The 25125-nt window shown below is 44.9% G+C and overlaps 1 protein-coding gene across 11 annotated transcripts in view; it reads left to right on the top strand.

Annotated features, from left to right (window-relative positions):
* Positions 1–25125, top strand: part of HDAC4 (histone deacetylase 4) — a 251960-nt gene that overhangs the window by 37887 nt on the left and 188948 nt on the right. For 5 of the 11 annotated variants that reach the window (XM_051623781.1, XM_051623789.1, XM_051623783.1 and 2 more), the window contains exon 1: positions 23524–23769. The exons of 4 other annotated variants lie outside the window; for them this stretch is intronic. In XM_051623781.1, the coding sequence (XP_051479741.1) occupies positions 23661–23769 (109 nt within the window). In that variant the 5' untranslated portion in view covers positions 23524–23660. Of the gene's footprint in view, positions 1–23522; positions 23770–25125 lie in introns of those variants that run through there. 2 more of the 11 variants (XM_051623779.1, XM_051623778.1) reach the window with 1 other exon arrangement.

Raw genomic sequence — 25125 nt, 5'->3', positions numbered from 1 at the left:
GTATGCATAACGGTTCTGTTCAGGCATTGGCTTCTTGTCACTTCCAAGTCTTTCTAAAGGAGCTGCTGTCTAAAAATTATCCTTTTAATTTACTTATTTATTCCTTTTGGTCATGTTTGTCATGCAAGACCTCAGCTTGTTGTTTTTAGCAGTTCACCAAAGCACTTTCTGACCGGGTGCTTAAAGAGAATTCCTCCTCCTCCACTGGTTAATTTCTGGCATGGAGCATGAAATAGCTCTTGCGTCAATAAATCGTCACAACCTATGCTTGTCTCTGTCAGCGTAAATACGGTTGGACTCTAACATGCCTGAAAGTAGGCCAGAGGTTGCTAATTTTGCAGCTGCAAAGTGGTCAAGTCCAAGAGGGTGCTGCGGGGTGTGCGTGCTTGGTGGGATACCAGAAGTGCTGCCTTTCAGGTTGCAAGTTGAGCGCCTTTTATTCCCCCCGTTAAATTTGTAGATTCTGGAGCTGTATTATGTATAAAAAAAGTTGTTGGTTTCCAACTGTCTCAGAGGAGAATGTTTTTAGGTGTATTTCTATTATGTACTAGAGCAAACCGTGCATGTTTTAGAGCTAGGAGCAAGCCTTTCTCATCATCCCTGCTGCCTGGGTTGTCCTGGTGCTAGCAATGAGGCAAAGATCGCTGGTCTGTGTGACCCTGATACTCCTGGCTTTGCTGATTTCTTCTCTGGACTCTGCTGCTTCTCACACCTGCTTGCCTCTCGCTGTCCTGGTGTGTATCAGTTGTTTCACAGCTCGGCTGCTGCAATCCCCTGCCCCAGGGCTACCTGCAGGTTGTCACTTTGGAGATGCAGCTGAGCTCAGAAGAACGTCTGTGACAGGTCATGGCTGTGCCTGCTTCGTGCTCGCTGTCTTTGGGGAGGCTGCTGGGCAGGTCCGAGACCTCGCTTCGCTTCTTCACCTTTGCACGCTTGGGAAGGCTTGCTTTGCAGCTGGATGCTCAGACTGCTTTTTTTACTTTCTTCTGGTAATTTCTGCAAAGCAGACCTGGTGTTTGTTTTTGTCAGGGAGAGCAGGGATTGAATGGGATGTTCTGGAGACAACTGAACAAAGTAATTGGGCAACAGTCACTTGATCTTTAGGTGTTCTAGCAATTGGATGAAAGAAACTTTCTTCAAAGCCATTTTCTTGAACAACTATAGTTGTGCAAACAAGTTGCTGAGTGCTTCAAGAAATGGAAGGTAAAGAAACCTGGTAAATGACTTGGCAGATTTTAAAGATAGGGTAGAGCTTAATTTTGGGGAAATGTAGAGTCTATATCTATTAGGTAGGAGGAGGAAAACTCGGATTTGATTGCAAGGATGACAGCAGATTCCCAGTGTGCCAGTCCCTGCTGTCAGCATGCCTGTCTTGGTTAAGAGATCCAGTTGCAACCCTGGTCTCATTTAAAAAGAAAGAAGTAGTGCAATTGGACAGTAAAGCAAACACTCATTTTCAAGCTGCTTTTCTGTTCCAAAAAGCAGTGCAAGGTGGTTTTGGCTTTGTTTTCTTTCTTCAAGTGAAGTAAGATCCTTCTCTGAAACAAGGATGTACCGAATGTGATCCATGTGTTGCCGTGTGCCTTGTGACAACCTGGGGCATTGGCAGAGTAAAACAAGTTGTGCCACTTGCCTTGGGGGGTGCTCTGGACACCTGCAGCTTGGTGTCAGTGTGTGGCAGCAGCTAATAGAGCTGCCTCTTTGCTGGAGTAGCTTGCTAAAGCCATTGCAAAAAAATGTCAGGAGTGTATTGACAGCTCTTAGTAAAGCAGGAGAGGAGCAGAGCCAAAATGGGAGGCGTTAGAAATGACTGAATGCTATGAAATGTCCTGATTAAGGCACACTAAAGAAGTGTGTCTAAGTGATGGACTTAGCTGTAAAGACTTTCTTCCCCCATCACAGAGTAGCTGCAGTCTGACACTTCAGACACAGGCTTCTTTCTGCTTTTGGATTCTTGCAGGGAAGCCTGAAGGAGCTGCTGAAGAGGCTGAAATGATACATGGGCAGTTGCTTTTCAGTGTGAATCAGGCTGGGGTGAAACCTGCTTGTTCCCTGAGACTCCAGTGGTTTCTCCTTTGAGAATGCCTTGATGAAACAGCCTGTTTGGTCCTTCTGGAAGCATCTTCCTCCTTTTGGCTTCCTCCACTTGTCTCACTGTACCAATGTCCCTGCTGCAGCTTCCCTACCTGTAAATGGAGCAGTTAAGCAGACTTAATGGGCAAAATGGCAGAGAAATGTTAGGAATATTTCTAAAGTTCGGCTGTATTTTCTTTTTTTTATTCTCCTATTCTGTATCTAAATACAAACAAAAAATGCTGGTGGAGGGTCAGGCGAAAATTACTAGACATGCCACTCCTGGATAAAAGCTTTTGAAGTTATTTTTGCCAATTTTGAGAAACCAGCTGCAGCTGCTATCAAATAGTTTGTTTCAAAATAAACTTGTGCAAATATTCTTTTTGTCCTTTGAAAAGCAAACAATCTGTTGATTCTAATGCCCATGTCAGCATACTGCAAGCAGGAGGAAGCCTGAAAGGTCAGGCCTTCACGTGATTCGTATTTTAAAATACTGTCAGAGATATAATCCCTGTCTATTTGATGAGAAAACTGTCCAGTTAAAGTTGACTTTTGTTGCTAGAGAGGAAAATGTGGCTTATTCTCAGCTCAAAGTAGGGATTTGACAAGCTGTGTATTTTCTAGTACAGGATCCTTCATCTTGTGCCACGTGTCGGAGCTACACCATCGATATCCCCCACTTCCCTTCCTTCTCCTCTCTTTAGTTATAAGCTAATATTAATGAAGAGATTTTCATGGTTTTGGTCAAGTTTCATGCACAACGTAGACCGAGTGTATTCCACCTCCCCCCTTTTCCTGGCACCTGGTGGTGCCCGAGGAGCCACGAGATGTTGAGCATTGCGGGCAAAGGCAGCGGTGCTTATGTCACTGTGGCTTTTTGGCAGCTGCTCATCCATACCTGCTTGTCCATACCTTGGTGTGCAGACTGTGTGTGCTTGTCCTTCTTTTAATTGTCAAGTCAGATGGTGGTGTTTATGCTTTGGTGCTGTTCCTGTAAGGAGAATCTGTGCTGACGCTGAGTTGGAGGATCTTGGCAGAAAGTGTGGCTGCTCAGAAGTATGCGGTGCTGTTAGCAACAAGGCGGGTTTGAGTTGGCTAGAGGATGTGTATTCAGATGTGTATAGAGATGTGTGTGTAGATACGTGTATTTTAACTCTGCCTTTGTTGCTAAAGCTTGAAGTTGTTGAGGATTTTTTGCTGAAGTTGACCATGGAGTCATCTTTTAGTTCAGCTCTGCAGTGGGTACAGATAAGCTCTGGTTGGCTAGTGGGTGTGATGCTGCTGCTGCAGTGCTCCTTGTCTGTCTGTCCAGGCTCCTCCCATCTGAACTGGCAAAGGTTAATTCCTTAGGGCCGTGTTTGGCTGGGGCTGTGCTTTTCTGCAGCCCGTTGTTGGGGTCAGGGTGTTGTAGCCTGCTCATCATGCACACACTCATTTTCCCTGTTTCGGGTGTCTGATGGACCTTTAAATAACTGGGGTGTCAGCATGGTGGTATAGACAGTGATGTTGGGAAAAAGGCAGACTTCCTAATTGTTGAGTAAAGCTGGGTGTAAAATCAAGGTGTGCTTTGCTTTTCTTACTCCCTGGGAACTAGTTGCTGGTGAACTGGATGTTAAATACCCACATTATTCAGGCTGGGACACAGCATGGTTGTTTCCTTCCATGGAGGTTAGTGTTGGTTCTGGGACCTTTCTGGGCTGCTGTTTGACCAGGGATGGAAGGTGCCCGGCACTGGCCATTATACTTTGAGTTGTCTCATTGTGCCTGAAGTCCCAAACGGTGACCTCTGAGAAGCTGCTGGGCTGCCTGATGGCTGCTGCAGTATTAGCTTCACCAGTACGCATTCCTGGAGTATCCAGCATGCCAGTAGTGCCCATCACAGCATGCACAGTGTGTGGCAGGATGCACCTGGCAACGTTTTTGTAATTTTTTTACAACATTTTGGCCTGCTAGACACCATCTAGAGAAATACCAGCCCTGATGAGACTTAGGGTAGGCAATTCAAAACACGAAACACACTGTGATCTCTGCCCAGCCAGCGAGTTAGTAACATGTTTGTTCTGGCTGTGTTGGTCTCAAAGTTAGGATAGATGACAGTGCTGCTGAGTAGGTGGGTCCATTCAAAGCCAGTCCTTATTTGTCTTGCTCTTGTCTTGTTAAGGCTACAGGACCTGTCAGACCCTTAATACTGAACTGTAAGGAGGGCAGAACACAGCAGCCCACATGTTGTTTGGGACTTTTTAGCAGGACCAAGGGGCCCTTGTAGCCTAAAACTGTATCAGTTTCCTTCCTTCTGGAAAGAATTTTAAAATAGCTTCATATGGGCTCTAAAATTCCTTCTTTCCTGCTTATTTTGGTTTGTATTATACTGTGGGAGCTGCTTTCTCCATGAGAGGCTGGCTGGAGAATAGTCGTTCAGGAACTGCCAGTCATGAGAGCTGGATTTCTGTAGCCGTGGGATGAGCCCTCCCTCCTGGGGAAGGTGAGCCAGGAGCAGGGCTGGCAGAAAGGAGTGTGGTTGTGGTGTTTGGTTTTGCTTTTCAAGCTCCCAAAGCCTCCAGAGCTCAGCAGAAGGAGCTTGTTTTTATATTGAAATAATTATGCTTGTAGTTGGTTTAGACATATACGTATTTGTGGCTTTAGTGAGCAAAAGTATGAGACGTAGTTGTGTTGAAAGATAACTTCTGTTGTGCTGTAGAGGCTGCTTTTTTTTTTTTTCTATTGCAAGAAACAAAATTGAGACTATTCTTTAGAACTGTAGTGGCCTTTTTTTCCTCCCTCTATCTTAAACTGAAATTATTTTGCACTAAAAAGTAGTAAGTAGTGTTTAGAACAGTGAGATTGTAACTGGCTCTTACTTTGAAAGAGGCAGAACACTTGGTATTCACTGTTTTAATTTTTTTTTTTTGTACTGTTTTCCTGCAAGGCTGCATTTTTGTCATGTTTGTGAGCTTGAGTGTTATTGTCACTTTTGCAAGTTGTTAATAACATCCTGGTTTCTTAGTATATTCTTTGTATTGGCAAAATTCTAAGTGATTTATTAGCTTAGATCCCCTTTATTTACCGCTCTGCCACTTCCGAGTTAGCATTTTTGCTGACTAAGCTGTGCACAGGACACCTTTGTGCACAGGGGGAAGATGGGGAGGGAAGAAAACTCAGATCAGGGTGTTTCTTCTCCCTCCTCCTCCTCCCAGGTTGAAATCAGTGGAGCTTGCCGGACACTTTCACTGATCGCCTGTTGGTTCCTTTAATTAGAACATTTCTGACTCTGAGCTTCCACGTCACCTGATTTATGTGTCAGATACAGTCAGAGGTATTTGAGCTGTGAGGCTGTTCAGCACGACTGAAGCAGACAGCCCTGCCTCTGCTGGTCTCCAAATTTCAGTTTCCACTGGAGCCCTTTTTAGACACCGAGAAAATTAATTTGCCTGTGTGGCTTTTGTTGTTTTTTTTTTGTTCTTTGGTGGTTAGTTGGTTGTGTTTTTTTTTCTTCCCTGTCTTGGACTTGTGAAATGCTGCTGTAAACCTCTTTCCAGGATAACAAACACTGAAACATCTAATTATGGATCAGTCTCTCATTCCAAGCATCACATGCTCGTGGGGCTTTCTGATACATTGCGCAGATCCTTCAAACCACTGACCTTTGCCGAGTGCCCTTGGCTGTGCCAGCAGAGAAGCTTGCTGGCAGCCTAAAGATGTTTTGTCTGGCATTTGAGCAGAAGAGAAAACTTATTGCTGGTGGAAAGAGATGAGAGGGCAGAAAATGCAATGTGTGCTGAGGCTTGAGATGTGTCTGGCGTTGTCTGACGGTGAACGGCCGTGGCAGTTTGTTCTTCTGTGTTGAAAGGTGACGTTAATGTTGAAAGCTCGGGAGGTTAAGCACAAATTGGGCAGTCGTTGCAACAGCTCTTGTTGTCAGCTGTGGTTTGCTGGCCACGTGCAGCCCTTTATTAATTGGACTGTCCCATGAATAAGCAGTTGGACACAGCCTTACACGTGCAGCTCTGTGCAATCCTCCCGCACCGTAGCAGAGCAGCCAGATGTCACAACTCGCTCCCGGTTGCTCTCAGCAGGTAAAGCTACGGGAGGGAAACACCTACAGCTCTGGAAGACACAAGAGCTGAGTGGAGGGAGCTGGGGGTGATGTGTGTGAAGGGTGCGTGATTGTGATGCCAGAGCCTTAAAGGCAAAAATAGCACAATTTATAATAGTAAAAGGGATGGCTTCTGCACTGCACTACGCCTTTGCATGCTGCCAGTCTGGAGTGAATGGAGGAGTAGTTTGCTTACAGATGACAAGCAGGAATGAATAAGCACTTCAAATTTTGGTGCTGAAGAAACAGCTTGTTCATCTGGGCCTCGGAGAAAGTCATGTAGCCCCTCTTCTCAGACTGTCACATGCTGCTCTGAATAAAAACGTCAGGAAGCATAAAATTAAGACTCTCTGCATCCTTCGTCCTCCCTCTGGAGTTCACTGTTCTGCTTTTGCCGTGCTTGAGGACTTGTGACTAGGGCTGTGTGCTGATTTTATGGAGAGAAGGACCCCTTGGCTGCCTGGTTTTTACTCCCTTCCATCAGCAGGATGAGGGATTCAAAGAACAATCCACCCCATCAAACTTCTTCACCAGCGAGGAACATCTGGTCCGCATGGGCTAGGAGATGATGTAGGCAGGGTCTCCTGCTGGAAGTGAGTTGAAGTGCTATGTGCAAGAGTGCAGCTGGAAGGTGACTCAAGGGAGTCAAATTAGGTGTTTATCCATGCCAAAATGTGAAGCTGTTTCTCCTTTTGGCTAGTGGGTGGTTTCCCTTGTGCTAATGGGACGGATTCCCCCAGGAGTGTGTTGTGTGGTTGTCTTTGACATGAATGTTTCACAGAGGGGAAGGATGGATCCATCATGAATTTTGCAGTTGAAACAGTGGCTGATACAAATGCAGCTTTCCTTGCTGACGCAGGGTTTTTGGAACGTTTGGTAATTTTTTTCCTAATCCAATAACAGATTTTTATCCCAGTTGCTAATTTTGCCTTACGAAACTACCAAAAATGCAGGCAGCCTTTGAGGAGTACATCCAGCTGCTAGGATTTTTGAGATTTATAAGAAAGCTGTTGCAGCTGAATTATTTTAGGCATGTAATGCAGGCCTGATGCATATTTTTTAGTAGGTAAACATATTTTAAAACATATTTTTAAGTATCTTTTTCAAAGACCTTTTGAAGGTGAAATGGAAGAATAAGGATATTAATTTTGATGAAACTGCTGTCCCTTGTGGTATCTGGACAACTCTGGAACTGAACCTAGAGCTAGCTTTCTCTCTCTCTTTCTCTCTCTCTTTCTCTCTCTCTTTCTCTCTCTCTTTCTCTCTCTCTTTCTCTCTCTCTTTCTCTCTCTCTTTCTCTCTCTCTTTCTCTCTCTCTTTCTCTCTCTCTTTCTCTCTCTCTTTCTCTCTCTCTTTCTCTCTCTCTTTCTCTCTCTCTTTCTCTCTCTCTTTCTCTCTCTCTTTCTCTCTCTCTTTCTCTCTCTCTTTCTCTCTCTCTTTCTCTCTCTCTTTCTCTCTCTCTTTCTCTCTCTCTTTCTCTCTCTCTTTCTCTCTCTCTTTCTCTCTCTCTTTCTCTCTCTCTGTCTTTCTCTCTCTTTCTCTCTCTCTGTCTTTCTCTCTCTTTCTCTCTCTCTCTCTGTCTTTCTCTCTCTTTCTCTCTCTCTCTCTTTCTCTCTCTTTCTCTCTCTTTCTCTCTCTCTCTCTTTCTCTCTCTTTCTCTCTCTTTCTCTCTCTTTCTCTCTCTTTCTCTCTCTTTCTCTTTCTCTCTCTTTCTCTCTCTTTCTCTCTCTTTCTCTCTCTTTCTCTCTCTTTCTCTCTCTTTCTCTCTCTTTCTCTCTCTTTCTCTCTCTTTCTCTCTCTTTCTCTCTCTTTCTCTCTCTTTCTCTCTCTTTCTCTCTCTTTCTCTCTCTTTCTCTCTCTTTCTCTCTCTTTCTCCCTCTTTCTCTCTCTTTCTCTCTCTTTCTCCCTCTTTCTCCCTCTTTCTCCCTCTTTCTCCCTCTTTCTCTCTCTTTCTCCCTCTTTCTCCCTCTTTCTCCCTCTTTCTCCCTCTTTCTCCCTCTTTCTCCCTCTTTCTCCCTCTTTCTCCCTCTTTCTCCCTCTTTCTCCCTCTTTCTCCCTCTTTCTCCCTCTTTCTCCCTCTTTCTCCCTCTTTCTCCCTCTTTCTCCCTCTTTCTCCCTCTTTCTCTCTCTTTCTCTCTCTCTCTCTCCTTTCTTTCTTCCCTTTCTTCCCTTTCTTCCCTTTCTTCCCTTTCTTCCCTTTCTTCCCTTTCTTCCCTTTCTTCCCTTTCTTCCCTTTCTTCCCTTTCTTCCCTTTCTTCCCTTTCTTCCCTTTCTTCCCTTTCTTCCCTTTCTTCCCTTTCTTCCCTTTCTTCCCTTTCTTCCCTTTCTTCCCTTTCTTCCCTTTCTTCCCTTTCTTCCCTTTCTTCCCTTTCTTCTCTGAGCTAACGTACCTCTGTTTTGTTTTCGTGGGACTTCCTTAGAAGACCTTAAATATCTTAGTGGTTGGTGTTTTGTAACGGGAGGTGGCATTGCTTTTTTTTTTTAGTTCCTGCCTTTCTCCCCTCCTCCTCCCCCTTTCTTCCCCGAAGCTGCTGCTTGGAGTACTTCTTCCTGGACTTGCTAAGACTGGGCTTCCTGGTCCAGTGAGGAAACATTCAGAAGGAAAAAGCTCCTCATGGTAAGAAGTTGAATACACATAGTACTGTCTTCTTGTTCTAGAATTAATACTATTGATTGCCTGCTTGGTGCTTCATGATAAGCTCTACGGAGGCTGCATATATCTGGATTTATGTGACTATGCTGTGTGTCAGGCCTCCTTTTCTCCATATAAGTCCTGTTGTGTGACAAAATTTACACCCTCAAATTGTAGTGAATATTGCTCTACCTCCTTTATTCTTCTTGTGTAGAGTAGGTCCCATGTTTGCTTCTCTTCAAATGTGGTGATGAGGATTCTGTGGGCCAAAATGGTCAAGTCCCTGTTGGACTTGGTCTTTACTGAAGCTGTAAATCTGATCATAGAGAGTGTGTTACTTGAGCAGGCTGAAGGCACATCTCATCCAGTGTTCTGCTGGACAGCAAGTAGTAGGAAATGTTTAGGGCTGTTAGGAAACAAAAGAGGTAACCCAAGATGAGTACAGAGTAATAGAATATATATTGGATGCGTAGATAATTCTTGCCATTATGATGCTTGAGAATCTGGATGCTTTTGTTGGCTTGGATGCCCTACCTGAGCTCTGCAGAACATGGACATGTGCAAGAGTGCAGGTAAAGGCCACACAGACAAATGTGCAGTAGGAAGCCTGGGGGTGACATGAAGTTTAGGGTAATTCGCTGCATGCAAATATTTTGTGGATGTCAGTTTCTGTGAATATGGGGTTTGTAAACAATTCAGAATTGTTCCAGGTAAAACTTGAGCATCCTGTAGAGAGAAGCAGAGAGGACTGTCCCAAGCTGCATAATTTTGCAGCTCTTTGGTTACTTACTCCTGTGTGTGGTGTTTTGGGGAGAGGAGATTCATTTGGGCTGATAACTGTGGAGCTGAGGGATAGAATTGCATGTTTGAGGACATAGAATGATAGAGTGGATTGGGTTGGACCTCTAAATGTCATCTAGTCCTACCCTCCTATAATAAGCAGGGACATCTCCCACTAGACCAGGTTGCTCAAAGCCCCATCAAGCCTGACCTAGAATGTCTCCAGGGGTGGGGCCTCCACCACCTCTCTAGGCAACCTGTTCCACTCATCCACCACCCTTGTATTAAAGAACTTTTTCCTCGTGTCTAACCTAAATCTACCCTTTTCTAGCTTTAAACCATCACCCCTTGTCCTATCATTACACGCCCTTGTGAACAGCTCTTCCCCAGCCTTCTTACAGGCCCCTTTCAGGTATTGAAAGGTTGCTGTAAGGTCCCCCTGGAGCCTCTTCTTCTTCAGGCTGAACAACCCTAAGTCCCTCAGCCTGTCTTCATCAGAGAGGAACTCCAGCCCTCTGATCATTTTATGACTTAGAAGCTTCAGAGGTGGTGTTGTACATTCCTGTAACTCCACAGCTGGGTTATGATGTCCTGCTTCTGACCCGCGGTGTGCTCAGATGCAACTGTGCACCTTGCAATGCTGAGGAGAGAAGCACGTGCAGGCACACTCTGGAAAGAAATCTGTCCTCTGTTCTGATAAGGGAGGCTACAGGTTGTGCGTAGTGAAGGTGGAGTGGAACCTTGCTGGCATGGGAAGATCACCTGTGTTCAGCTGAGTCAGCTTTGTAACGACTGCCCTACTTCCTGAATTGCTGCAGAGGAAGGATGTGATGTTGACACAGAAGAAAGTTTATAACGTGTGTCTAGGGGCAAGGTCAGCAAAGCTGATGTCTGATTGTGAAGGTTACACGTTTGCCATGTGCTCTTAAGATCGTGAATCACCACGACAGCAGAAGTGACTTAATAGTAGTGGTGTCTAGGGGGGAAAAACCCCGAAACTTTACAGACCCAAGTTAGAAGATGGAGGATTAGAAGATACGAGTGATGTAGAGTTGCATTTAGTGAGAGAAGGGTGACATGATGGGGCAGAGTGGAATTTGTATTTGCCTCATTAAATTTAGCACTTGCTTATCTAACGGTTTCACCGGGGTGTAAACTTGTGTGTTCCCCATGGCTCGGTGACATAAACTTTGTCTGCGCTGCTGCAAGTGCTGTGATGTGGAGATTCAATTCCTGAACTGGATTGTGAAATGGAGTATTTTTTGACATGGACTTAATCGCTGCCCCTTCCCCTCCCTCCCCCCCAATCATTCTTACTTTTTTTCTATGAAAACTGCTCGTTTGTCTCTGCCTTTGTCTGCTTTAAACATGCCTCCTGTGTGTGTGGCATAGCTGAAATTTTTATGAACAAGAATGTAAACACCAGATCGGCACAAGACTTGCAGAAGAACGCTGTAGCTCGAGTGCATCATCTGTTTGTTATGTAATCTGATATAATGGAAGCGAAATAGAAACCAGATGTCAAGGCAGAGCAATTACAATTTTTCATCTGTGAGTATTACAGTAAATGTACTTTGTATTCCTTCCCCCCTCCCTGAATATATGGGGTTTTATTTGTTGGGGGGTTGGGAAAGTGCTGCAGGGGACTTCAGAGCTCTCAGCATGGTTCTTGCTTAAAGAGTTTGTTATTCAGTACTTGTGTGCTTTCATGTAATTAAGGTCTGTGTGCTACTCCAGATCTGTGAGCCAGTTTATTTCCAGTTTCACATGAGCTGGAAGAAACTGCTTGGTTGTGGGAGACCACCTCTGCATGTCCAGCTCTCTGGCTTATATGGTCAAGCTGCAGAGTGGCACTAAATTTAGCAATCAGAGTGAAGCTGCTTTACTCACCGTGCTTGATTAAGTTTTGCAAGAAAATCCTATCAAAATGGGTTTGGTGCAGACTCTGCTGTGGATTCTTCAGCTGCTGAAGCCTCTGGGAGGAGAGCAGATGGGAGCTGTGGTCAGCTAGTTTTCTCAAATTCGCTCTGTGACTAGGAGGATAAAAGGGAAAATGGATAATCATTGATCCCTTCTGTGAGGAAATGGATTCTTCCACTGCTAGTTTATCCAAGAGGTTTATCTCGTCTGTCTTCCATTAAATAAGGCAACCTTTGGTGGAGAGAGGGATCAATAAACATCTATGTTCATATGCATCCTCACAAGTACATATACATGATCTCACTGAGTGGTAGCTGACTTTAATTTTCCTTTTTCTTCCTCTCGTTTTTAGCCTGCTGTTGTGTTGTTGTTTGTTGTTGTTGCTGAAGGTTTATTTTCTTCCCTTCTGTGTTGCTCTGGCTGGCGAAGCTCAGAAGCCAGCAGTACCTTGCTGATGGAGCTCATGCTTGGAGGAGGCCACAGGGGCTGGAGTTTTTCCCTGGGAGTGGGAGCTGTGTCAAGCATCCCAGCTGGATCCTGCAGGCCGGGTTTGGCACAGCTGGTTTACAGCTCCCTCGGTGTGCTCCTTCTCTGAAGGCTGAGAGTGTGTTATGGATGAAGCTTTCATGTTCCACTGAATAAAAATCCTTCTGTTCTGCACTGACAGCTTTTTACTGGGTGGCTGCTGTGTAGCCAAGCTTAGGTGCTAAACAGGCCTTTGCTTTCTGTGTCTCTGTGAGGAGTAATGATTCAGAAATCTTTCTTGAAGCTGGTATCTTCATTTATCTATTAAGTAGAGCTAAACGTCTGTTTTATGTTCCAGCCAAAGGAAGTGCTGGCAGTGACTTAAAGATTCTTGCTCCTTTTAAATGGCAAGTTTCTTCCTTTAAAATCCAGCAAAAAAATAAAAAAAAAATGAGGATAAGAGATAAATGTGAACACTTACAAATAGCATCCTACCCATACCACCTCTGGAAAGAGGATTTGTGTTCATTATATGTGGTTACTGCTTAGCTCTACTAAGGGATCTGAGCTTATGTGTGAAGAAGTTGTTAGTATTTGTGAAGAAGCCACACTTGGAAAAGAAAATAGTGGGTTCTTCCATTCCTGGAAAACCAGTAGCAAGATGGACTTTGCCTCGGGGCCCAAGGCTTTCATAGCTAGTGCCCTGCAAGTTGCTGGAGGGTGAGCAAGCAACCTGTTGAAAATGAGACCCTGACCCTGTGAAGTGGTGAAGAGCCTTGATAATAATGAATGCTGTACCTGGGCTGCTGGAGACCAAGACAGAGGAGACTTCAGGAGTTGGTGGAGTTTCACTTTTGTTCCAATTACCCTAAAAAAATACTTGCTCAAATTTTAATCTATGTTGTCTGTACTGAGTGAGCATGGCTTGTACAGAAGGTGGCAAACATTAAGGAAGGGGTGCTGGGTGGGATGAAAATGTGAAAAATGGTCTGTGTTCCTTGTATGCTCTTCAAAAACAAAATGCAAAATCCTCTGGAAAAGTTCTGATGGGAACAGATACTTGACTGTTAAAAGGTGTTTGGTTGTTTCCTCCTGTAACTTGTCTGTGATCTGAGTATTAAGATTCAACCTTGAAATGCTAATTTTGCAGTGTGGCTTGTGTTGTAAGCTTGTACAGTCTGCCTCTTCTCTCCTGCTGCTGCCCCCACTCAGGATCATAGAATCCTAGGGGTTGGAAGGGACCTCGAAAGATCATCTAGTCCAACCCCCAAATGAAGTTCCATTATAGTCCATTCCTCTAAATTGAAGATTTAACTATTGAAGACTCTGTTTTTCCTTCTACATGAAGCACTTACAGGTAACTTGAGAGCTGCAGGGAAGCTGCAGGACCTCTTGCACTTGTGAAGTCCTCGAGATGGCGGTGAAGCCAGACCTGGAGGCAGCATCAGGCATTCCTGGTGAGAATAACTTTTGAAATGGAGACTGTGGGGCCCAGCATGAGTCCCCAGGGTCACAGAACGTCCCTGGCTGAAAGAGACCTCCAAGATCATCCAGTCCAGCCTTAGACCTAACAGTGCAAGCTCACCACTAGACCATGTCCCTAAGCACCAGGTCCACATGCCATTTAAATGCCTCCAGCGGTGGTAATTACACCACTTCCCTGGGCAATCTCTGGAGAACATCCCCTCAGGTTAGCTCCTGTGGACATTTGGCCAGCTCACTTACAAAAGCACGTTGCTGAAGGTGATGCTGCTGTTCTCTCTTACGCGGTTGCTCTGCAAGGCCAGAAGATTGGGAAGTTCAGTAGCTTGGTCTGTGTAACCACTTCTCGAGCTGTGCCGGCGCTCGCATTACTGAAACTGGACCCTGCAATAACAGGTCTTGATTGTTGGCCGGAGTGTGCTGGTAGACAGAAATGGCTTTTTCCCAATGATTTCCTTCCTAAAGGTAATGGTCCAGTGCCTTACAAGTCACTCAAGGAGAAGCTGTGTTTGGTTTCTCTGCTGTGGCACTGTGGCATTGGTTGTGCCCAGCCTCCGTGACCTTAGTTCTCAGCCAAGGGAACCCAGTTGTGTGGCGTGTTTTCTGGGGACAAAAATACTAGCAAGAGCGAGTCACGTGTCACCAGGAGCTCTTACTATAAAACCAGCAGCTCTGCTGACAGCGACCTTCAGCATGGCTGCGAGCATCCGTGGGGTTATTTTTAACCTGTCTGGGTGAATTTCCAATACAAAGGCTGGTGCCAATCTGGTGCGGGCGCCTTCCCAAATCCTTATCTTCTGCTTTCTAGAGTGGTGACGCATCGGATGGAACAGCTCGTTTTGGGGTTGGGCTGTGCTTTTGTGTCTGGTGTACCAGGGGGAAAAAGTACTTCAGCTCTCTTACTGCTACGTGGAATCTTTAAAAGGGATTGTTTTAAAAAGCTGAGTCTTTATATATCTTTTTCTTTTTTTTTTTTTTGTTAAGAAAAATACCTTAATCAGGGTTTAAAAATAGATGAAGGTTGTACTTTGACTAGGTTGCTGTGGCACTAACGTCACTATCTGTGACAATTATCTGTGTACAGATTTGTCCCCTGTTGACTAAGGCTGTGTTTGCACAAATGGGATATTTCTGTTCACCTGGAGCAAAGCGAGGAACGTCTCTGCTCAAGTTGTGTCCTGGCACTTAGTGTCCTTGAAGTCAGGCTTTCTCTCCTGTTTCATTTTTAGGCCAGCAGGGATATTTTTTTTAATGTGTTGGAGGACAGAGATTTAGGTGTTTATGTTGCCACAAAGGCCCAGGCAGTAGGATGCTGGTTTGGTGGAGAAGCACGCTGATAGAGCAAGGCTGGACTTGACTTGGACTTGGAGAGTGGTAACATAAGGTATAAGCCTAAATGGGTCCTTACTGGATGGCTTCATTATGACACAGATAATGGATATTCTACAAATAGGAATTAGAGAAAATGTGTCCTGCAAATGTGAAATAGAAATGAAAAAGAGAGCAGTCTCAGACCAGCACCGTTTTGAGTGCACCACCTGTATTTCTCTACTATTTGGTATTTCATTATTTTATTCTGAGTTGTTGCTGTCATTCAAACTGATTTATTTTTTTTAACTTTAGTTATTTCAAAGTTAAAAAATCTTTTTTTTTTATGGGGAGGCTGAACACAAAGCTGTTGATGTATCACATATCCCTTGGATATTCAGGTGCTGGAGCTTCTCGGAGCCTCTCTCCTCAAAGCAACACTTGGGGTTTCCCTGGCCCTGGATGCGACTGTTTGCAACAATAGCAGAACTTGCTAAGTACTTTTCCATAAGCACAAAGTCTAAAATCTGACTCCTGGAGCATGTAGTTTCCCCGAAGTAAATTTTTCAGGACGTACATGCAGTTGAAATGAAGGGCAGAGAAGCAATGCTTTCTTAAGTAATTCTGTTAGGAGCAGTGTATGTTGTCAGCGTGACTCTAGTGTATCTGTGCAGAACTTGTCTCTTGCCCTCTCATGCTGCTGCATAAGGGAGTATGTGAAGCAGGAAGAGATGTTGTCATTCCCTGATGGCTCTGTTTGTGGCAGAAAGTGTGATCTGCAGTGGAAGAGCTCTGACTCACCAGAGGAGGCTGCTGATGGCCAGACAAGAGGGGTTAGTGTTTCAGCTGCATGCCTCAGCGCTGCTGCAGCTAGGCACAGTCCGAGCAGGATCCAGAGCAGCTGCAGCTCAGCCTGACCTTCCACTGCAGATTAAAATGACTGCTGGTTTACATTTTTCAGAATTGGGGCTGTACACTGCTGTGGGCAGGAGGAAGCATTCTGCATCCCTCTGTGGAATCAGGTGCTGCGGCGGGTTAGGGATGGTACCGTTTTGGATGTCTTTGCTCTTGAGCGTGAAGCTCCTGTAGGTTTTCTGGGGCTGTCATGATCATCTGGAAAGCTGCTGGAGTAGATCAGTCCTCTTCATATGCAGCAGTTCTGATCAAACAAATGACAGGTCCCAGAGTACCACTGCAGCAGGTCAGGTTGCACTTAGGACTCAATGGACAATGCTGTCTGAATGCACCTGTTGTTTATATTTCCATTTGCTGTTTCTTTACCTTTCTTTGATTAGAAGACAGACCGAAGGGTGGGGAAAGAATAAAGAGAAGGGCAGACTCTTAAGCATGTCAGCGTGTTTAAAATCCATTTTTATGTTTTTTTTTAAAGTGTTTTAAATCTAAATCGAAAAGGTTTTCAATGTAAACCCTTCTAGCATACTTGTCTTTCCTTCTGGGGAGCTCAGAAGAATCTTGCCGATGAGCTCAACACACTGACCTTTTCACAGAGTGAATTCTTGATGTCGTTTAGAGTCTTTGCTTTGGTGGTTTTTTTTTGTTTTTTTTTTTTTTTTTCTTCTGCAAACATACAAACCTTTCTAAGAAAAGCTGAATATTCCACTCCGCCCCCGCTGTGTCACTTTTGAAGTACTTGGGCAGATTAGAAATATAAAACCATTTGAAAGATTTAACCTTTTCTGTGGGAATTCTGGTTTTGCTGCTTGAAACAGAAGGAGAGCAACTCTGGCCCTGGTGTTATTTTCACTCGCTGCTTTGGGGTTTTTGCATGTGTTTGTGTGCAAGCAGGAGCAGCTCATAGAGAAGAGGTGCTGAGGCTGTGAATGTAATGCTTCTTATAAATCAAACTGACTGAACTTAAAGCCCTTAAATGCTTTACCTGAGCAACAAAGCACTGAAGCTGCAATGCATCATAATAAATTCCCCAAATACAATCTGAAAGGGGCTTAAAATATGAGGGCTGTAAGAAAGGACATACCCTGTGGAGCTGCCTTGAATATGCAGTGTGACAGAGAGAGAGGCTGCTGCGTTGGTAAGGTGGGACTTCCTAATCATTCTGGAATGATTCAGAGCAGTTGAAACGTCAGCATGAATTAAACAAAATGCTGAATGAGTTCATGTACTGGAGGAGTGTAGGGGACTGTGTTGATCAGCAAACTCATGGGAGTTTGTGTCTTCACAAAAAGACCCATACCCACACAACCCCAATGAGGAAATCATGTTTCCAAGCACTTCTTAAATGATTTGCCTTGAACAAGTTGAAGAAAATCCACCTTGGAGTTTGTATGTCTTTGAACCTCCTGCCAGTCGTGTATTTAGGTTGATTTTTATGGAAAAGTTTTAGCTACTTCTAGAGATGCCAAGGCTTCTGCTATTGTAATACCTGATTAAACAAACCAAAAGAACTGAGTTGCTGGTATTAAAAAACAAGTTCTGCTCTCAGGCTGAGATTAATCCATTAGCACACACCTGAATCATCTACCTGGAGAGCCATCAGATGTGTCACTGTGGCTTTATCTGTTTTGCAGAGCTGCTGCTTCAGTGGCCTTCACAGCTTCCTAATCCAGAGTTGGGATGTTCTTCAAAGGGTGCAGCTTGGGCTGATAGATTGGTCCCATTGAGGAGTGAGGAGCTTGCAGGCATGGTCTGGGGACTGTGCTGACCTACTGGCATGGTGTCCTCATGTCCCAGGCTTGGGTCCCTGTGCTGTCTCTGCCTGGGGTGGAGGGAGCTCATGGCTGTCCCTGCTTGCCCTTTCTCCATAAGCTCTGGTGCCTCCTTACAGTCAGAAGAAGTGCAGGTTCTGAGCATAGTTGCCTTTATGCCTTCAATGTTTACTGCAGGAGTCCTCTATCATTTGGCAGGTGGAGGAAGAAGCTCTCCCAGTAGACAGTCCTTCTTAAGGAGAGTGCAAGAAGTCTTCCTGTACAGGTCCTGATCTGAGTGTCACAGATTCTGTACTTGCCCTGGCAAATCTGTAGGTGAGAGCTGTTCCAAGCTGAATGAAATACTGGGCCCCACAGGGCTGTCATCTTGCTGAACTGAGTGTAGGAAATGGAGGAAACATCAATAGCTTCCTTGTTTCCTGCCCACAGGAAAAGCTAAAGGTAAAAAGTGCTCTTAGTCTGGAAACTTGGGATAGGGTGGTTAGTTGAAGCTCAAAAGAAAAGGAGCTTAGCTGCCAGATCTTTGGTATTGTAACTGTGTTGAGCAGGAGTTTTTAGGTTGGGCTTTCATGTAGGCCTACACTGAGAAGTGCAAGGCTTGTGGTTTAGGCTTCAAAAGTTCATCATCAATTCCTTCCTTTGGTATGAGGATTTTGTTATATGGAGAGCTTGCTTGTTGATCTCACTGATGAGAGGGATGAAGGCACAGCTGGGAAGAATTTCTCCCATTTCTAGAGGTCAGGTAGGTTTGGTCTCAACAGCCTGTGCTGTCGTTAGCTGTGGTGCAGCTTCTCTTTGTGCTACATGCTTTAAATTTGGAAGCTGTCCTCTTATATCCATCCTACCCCAGCCCATAATCATGCAAGTTCATCAAGTGACTCTGCAACCCACACATCAGGTCTGTATCTGCCCATCCTGAAACCCACCAACACCTCTTTCCCAGTGTCTGGCCTGTATAATCCTGATCCCCAAGGGTGCAAGTCTAGCAAGGGTCACTTGGTCCACATCTGGAAAAGAGCATCCCAGCACCACCTTGTGTTGCAGAGCTTCTCAGGGCTTGGAGTTGTCCAGCTGTTAGCTGGGGCCAAGTGTGTTGGTGCAAGCAGAGAGAAACCCCCTTTGTTTTATCACAGCTTTTCCAAACTTTGCTCTTTCTCACTGGAAATGTGAAATCAATGATGTCCTAATATTTGCTGGGGATTTTTTGGTGTTGCTTTTCTGCCAGGTCAACTGTAGAGTGAAGGATTCAACACACCTCCTGCTATTAATCCATGCAAGGTGAGCTGTCAAATTAATCCTGTGGGTTTTCTCCTCCCAAACCAGCCAAGACATACTGTGTGTTTTGCACACAAGATCATACAACCCCAAGTGAAAACAGGCAAGAAAGTGCAGTTTGAAGGGATGCATTTGATCCAATACAGCCAGCTGGTTTTCTGTCCTTTCTATTTATCCTCTCACAATAAGTTTTTATCATATAAGATCTAAACTTCTACGAAGCATAAGGAGACAACCATTAAAAAGTTATGAAGGATTTATTAAAAATTCAAGGAAATGCATATAATTTTACTTCCTTAAAGTAGCAGCATCAAATCAGCTTTTATAATAACGAGGATGTATGTTTGTTGTTTGCTTTTTAAGGCTTGGCCTTCAAGGGGAAATTGTAGCTGGACTAAGGAAAAAAGTCCAGGAGGGGGGTGCTTTGTGGGTTGCTGTTGAAGGGAGCTGATAACTCAAACTGCTGATCTAAGTGAGGCAATTTTTTAAAGCCTGTGTCTCTGGTGGATGGTAGTTAAGGACTGTCAGGTTCTGCCTACTCAGACTTTTAAGGAGAACATAAATTTTTGTCTCCCTCTCTGGCTGTTGGTCTCTTGCCTTCTTCTGGACAACCTCAGGAGAAAAACCCAGGTCCATGGGCAGCAGCGAAAAGATCCTATGGGCAGGAGAAGCTTCCACATGTGCATAATTGAAAGGTGATGGTGTTACTTGGACTCTCTCACGTGCCCTTTGACGTGTTTGTGGGCTGCACTGTGGAAACACATGGAAATCAGTGGTGGTAAATCTCAAAGATGCTTGTTGTTATGGGAATGCATTTGGCATCTTCGTCGTAACTTTTAATTTGTCCTTGACACTGAGACAATAATAAAGGAAAACCACTAGAAACTGTCTTGATTAAAGGCTGATACAGATTAACTTGCAGACTTTGTCAATTTATCATACGATTACAGTGCTGCAGCAGTCTATTTTCAAATGAGATGTGGGTTTAAATCTGTAAGCCTTTTCAGCCCTACAGGGGAAGGGGGGTAGCTGATGTCTGCTGGCTTCAGGAAGGCATGAAATTTGTTGCTGTCTTCTGAAGCTGTGAAATTAACTGTTTCGCTCCCTCGTGTCGGGCACCGAGTTGCACATTTAGCAGATTGGTCACACTGCCTTTTGCATAGCTTTTACCTGGCCCTAGTTCTTCAGCAGAGGGGAAAGGAATACTAACTCATGTTGTGTGAACAGAGCCTGCTGGTAGAGGACTAAATTTTGGTGCTAATTTCAGATGGTGGGTAATGTGCTTGGGGAATATTTCCCCCAAATTTCACAGTGGATGAGACCAGCTGAGTAAAATGCTATTATCTCCACTGCTATTCCTTATATGTTTGGAAGTTTTTTGCCAAATAGCAATTATTTAAGCTGCATTCACCTGCAGGCTTGCTGCCACTGCTGAAAGTGATGATTTCTCTGTGAGCTGAAGTGTAGCAGAGAGTCAAGCCGATCATTTAACATCTTGCCCCGAGGCAGCTACTGGTTTCTAAAGCTTTGTAATCTTCCCCTAGACAAGAGGAGGGAGCTCAGAGGAACTGCTGTCCTGTGGCATCCATGCTGGGGAGAGTGCTTGCTTTCATCCCCTCACCACTTTGCCCCCAAAATCCAGCTTTTCCAGTGTCTTGTGTGATAAGTGTCTGGATGAAGGCCCTAAATGCATTATTTTGGAGACATGAGGTGGATGAGTACAGTGGGAATTTTTTCTCTTGCTGAAGAAAGGGTTGGGGCTGGATATTCTGGAGGGTTATTAAGGATATGGGGCTTCCTGTAGCACACATCTTTCACTTGAGGATCTTTGTGTCTTGGGGTTAGTTACTGAGCACGGCACAGGATGGGCTTGCACAGGGTAGGTCTGTAAGTCTGTGCTTTGGGTACCTGTGGCACACCCGGAATAGGAAGATTTTTAGGGCTGTGAAGGATGCTGAGAGAGTATATTGGAGAGATGTCATAAGGAGTGAGTAGCTAGGGATATTCTCGTGTGAATTTTAGAAGATGAGGTAGGATGATCTTGGACCAGTGCTACTTTAGGCTTTTATACTGGTTTGCATCTTACTTTTTTTTTTTTCTCCTTAGAGGTATAACTTATTGCCCCTATGCACAATCCTTGCATTTATACATTTCTTACTCTGAGCATTCATGGAGTGCAGATGTTCATAAAACAGACATTCATGTCTTGAGAGCTCTGCTTGCCTGTGGTGAATGGGAAGCTTTCCCAGGTAGGCTGGAGCTCACCGTAGTTGGTTCCTGAATAAATGAACCTTTCATCATTTACAGGAGGAGGCAGGGGGGAAACACCATCTTGCTGGGATGGATGCAAAGAGCTCCTTTCCAAATGCCAGCACGGTGCAGGCAGCTGTGGTGCTGTCCTCTCTGCTGCTGAGCTCGGGGGCTGAACTGGGAGCTCCTTGCAGCAGGTAGCAGGAAAAGGAGGTGGAACACAACTATTTGTGGATACCTCTGCAAGCTGGTTGGTAAAGACAAGGATCTGTCTGAATTGAAGTCGTTTTCAGTGGCTAATGGGGTTTTCATGATGCGTGGTAATTACTACTGCTGTTAGGTATGCTTATATATACAAAATACATACAGAACATGCGTATATGTACATATATACAAATGCATAGATGTATGTCCTGTGCATAAACAAACATCTCATCTCCATAGCTTGTTTGCCTGGGGGCACAGCGGCCGGCAGGGACATGTGCACTGGTTAAACACAACAGCTCCTTTACAGACAGGTATTTGCATACAATCAGCCGGGCTTGACTTGAGCTCGCTCCCATTTGAACATAAAGGGGAAAGCAAAAAGCCTTCTGAGTACTCCGTGTTCGGATACAGACTGTGAAGAGGCCAGGGATTACTCGCCTGCTGAGGCTGCAGCCCAGTGTTTGTGGAGTCTGCCTTGGCTTGGAGGTGGAACCGTTTATGGCTCTTTGGGAAAGAGCCTTCAGGCTCAGAGGGAGTGATAGTGGATATTTAGGGAATTCTGTTCAGCTCAGCCTGCTGTTTCAGTGCTGGCTGGTCAGTCGAGACCCTCTGGGATGGCCAGAGGAGAACCTCGTGGACCCCAGAAGACACTAGGGGAGTGAATGCACGCTCCTGACTAATTCCCTTTGTTTAGTTATTTTGTTTAAAATCAATGAAAAATAGCCTCTAGCTTATCTGGGGGATTTAGGAATGTTTAAGCCACCACAAGACCCTGCAAAGTGTCTGTTCTTCATGCATCTGTTCAAAGGCACTGGTGTCAATCTGACCTTACTGAGGTAGGTTTGGGTGTTAGACCTCTGACCTGTCATCCTCTCCATGGGGCACAGCCTGGCAGTTCAGCTGTGCTTTTCACATCACATCTTGGAATAAGCTCCTGGTCCAAGGTGTTTACATTTGAACTAATTGCAAGAGAGCCTCCACATTTTTTTTTTTCCTCTACTAAGCTAATGTGGTATGCTGCTGCCTTGACTTGAAGAGGGGAGTTTTCTCCAGCAACACCCAGTATTAACCTTTGCATAAAAGCTCTATAAAATAAACATCTCAGTTAGTGCTGCTGTTGCAGGATAGAGCCAGAACTTGCTTTAACTCTTGTGGGATGGACTTCCAGTCTCAAGATGTAGCAAAGAAAGGAGGTTCAGCTGTCCCTCTCTGCAGTGTCCTTCCTGAGCAGTGAGAGCTGTGGGGCTTCCTACCTCTTTCCTCTGGTCCATAACAGTAGAGAAACAAGTTGTTAAAAGCGGAGCTGAGCGCTGCTGTGCAGTGGTTTGTGCTCATTGCTGTTGGCTTTTCTGTAGTCTGGAAAAGCAGAGTTACCCAAGCTGAACGGGAGGGGAGTTAGGAGGAGAGGGGATATTCCTGAGTGTATCCCCCCCATGCTCTCAAGCTTCAGTTGCAACAGAACCGTAGACAGGGTTGCTCAACAGGCAGGCAGCTCTTGAGGTAAGCATTGATTTTGCAATGCACAGCTAGCAAAATAAAACTGGGTAAATCACTGGTGGGAAAACAAAGGTTTGGGGGTGGTTTGGATTTTTTTTTTTTCTTTCTCTTTTCTAGTGCTTCTATCTGTGGGTGAAAGCGAGTTTTCAGGGCCCCAAGCTCTGAGTGTATGCTAACCAGGTTCCAGCTTTTGGTTCTCCAAGTTGTAACTCCATTTCAAAATGGAAACTTGATAAGGAATCTTTAGGCAGGGGACACCACCCATACCATAGAGTTAAACTGCAGCTTTTTGGTCCTGCTCTGGTGAAGCTCTGAAAATCTGATCAGCCTAAAAGGGATCAGGTGTGCCTTGATGATGCCCAGTAAAACAAAGCACTCACAGGTGTGGGGAGCAGCTTGATTGCTTCTTTTCTGTTTATAGCAGCTTTTCAGCCTTCACTTGCTCCCATCTTGTTGAAGAGAGTCTTGTAGCGTAGCAGGCGGAAGAAGATGTGCCTCCAGCCCTGTGTGCAGCTCCTTGTGTGAGGATGGTAGTGGTGGTAAAGGCAGCTGCCAGCTCTGTGTAATAATAAGTAAGTGCAAGAAGACTTATTTTTTCTTTCCTGCAAGGGGTTGGGGAGGAAGGGCAGGTTGTCTGCACTGGGTTTTGTTTGGGGGCCTGTGTTAACTGAAAAGGCAGGTTTAGCTTTGATCTGTGCCTGTGTATTTCGGCACTAACCATGAGCTGTTGCTGTAGTGAATTCTGTTTATCTGTACCTTTGACCACCCTACCCACTGATCTCTGCCCTCTCACCAGCTATTTCTGGTGCTCCCAGCCTCTGAGCAGCAGCGGCCCCCAAAAGAAGGCTGCCTCACACGTGCTGGTTTGTCTGCTCACTGCTGGTGTGGATTTCTCATCGTCTTTAAGAAAGTGCAAGGCTTCTTTCAATATTCAGGGCTTGGTCCTGCACAGGGCTGTGTAAGGCAGGCTGGTTTGTAACCCTGCAGGGGAGAAATGTTAAAGTCCTGCAGCACAGAGAAGAGAGAGATGGTCAGCTTCAGGCATGCTGTGTTTGCTTCCAGAGCACAGTGTAGCTGTGTCTTCTCTGCAGGGATACAGAAAGGTAAGGATAAATTTGCAGAAAACAGTAACGTTAAAGTAGAAATGATAACTGTAAAAGAAGCAGCCTGGTTTACTGGGAGGTGTCCCTGCCCATGCAAAGGGGTTGGAACTGGGTGATCTTGAAGGTCCCTTCCAACCCAGACTGTTCTGCGATTCTATGATTCTATGAAATTGGACTGTCTTTTCCAAAACTAGAATCTGGATACTGAGTTGCTTAAACCAGGATTTATAGTGAGTGAAACTGAAAAAAAAAATTGACTTTGTGTTTATTTTAAACTACAGAAGAATAGCGTGGAAAGAGATTAGTGCTCTGCTCGGTGTCTGCACACAGCTGCACCCGAAGGCTCTGCAGCTGTATTTTCTGCACAGCTTCCCAAAGCTCACCTAGAGCCCCCAGTTAAAGACCTTGCAGCTGCTAACAGCTCTGCTGTTTGATAGCAGCTGCTCTATTGACAAGTGCATTTTTATCCTGGGAGATGCTGGTGGAGTGGAAATGAGCAAGAAACAACTGTTGGTGTAATCTGGGCCCTGCGTATCAGTTACTGGGAGAACAAGGCACTGGCTTGTCTGTGGCAGCACCCACCTTGGGCTGTGCTTGCTATAAATAGCTGCAAGGCCGAGCAGCAGTGTCCTCCCAGAAGTGCCAACTCCAGCTCTTTTGTGTTCTTCTGGTGCAAGCAGGGACAGGGGAGATGGCTCTTTTATGTAAGAGTGGTTCCCACAGTTGTGAAACAGGTGTTGCCAGGGTTTCTACTCCTGCTTCTTTGGGGGTTTGAAAATTGCTGCTTCCTTACCTCTGCTACCTGGAATTTCATGCATACAGTAACACTTCCTTCCTACTTCTTACCCTAATTGCCACATGGCTATTCAAGTTGTATAACTGATGTATCAACAGAAGCTCCTCTGAGACTCTTGTGACAACCTCCTCTTCCCAGCACATCTAGAAAGTTCTCTCCCGTTTTACGTTAAACATTTGGAATTGGTGACTCTTGAAGTTGCAATTAAAGCTGCATGAGTTGGGAGCATACTTGAGGTCAGCTCTGGAGATGTGTTTCTGCATGGTGGTTGCAATACTTGCTCTATTTGAGTGGTTGAAATGTTTTTAATCTGTATTACTGACAAGCACAGAAAAAGCCCAAACTGTTAGTATGAGTTTTAGCTACACAAAGTACACAAAGTCAAGGTATTGTAGCATTGAGCTGTGGCATTTATGGTGATCCCTGATTTTTTTAATTGCTTCATCCTATTTTTATTATCCTAGTATTTATTACTATAGCCTAGTAACTCATTACACAGACAGGAAAGCTTTCTTTTCTTTGGAGTGTACCGTGAACACGGTAAGCTTTTTGAAACTAGA

Source organism: Apus apus, chromosome 6, assembly GCF_020740795.1.
Source record: "Apus apus isolate bApuApu2 chromosome 6, bApuApu2.pri.cur, whole genome shotgun sequence".
NCBI classification, from domain to species: Eukaryota; Metazoa; Chordata; class Aves; order Apodiformes; family Apodidae; genus Apus; species Apus apus.
Note: the sequence above shows the minus strand (reverse complement) of the source record. Positions and strands in the feature narration are given on the sequence as shown.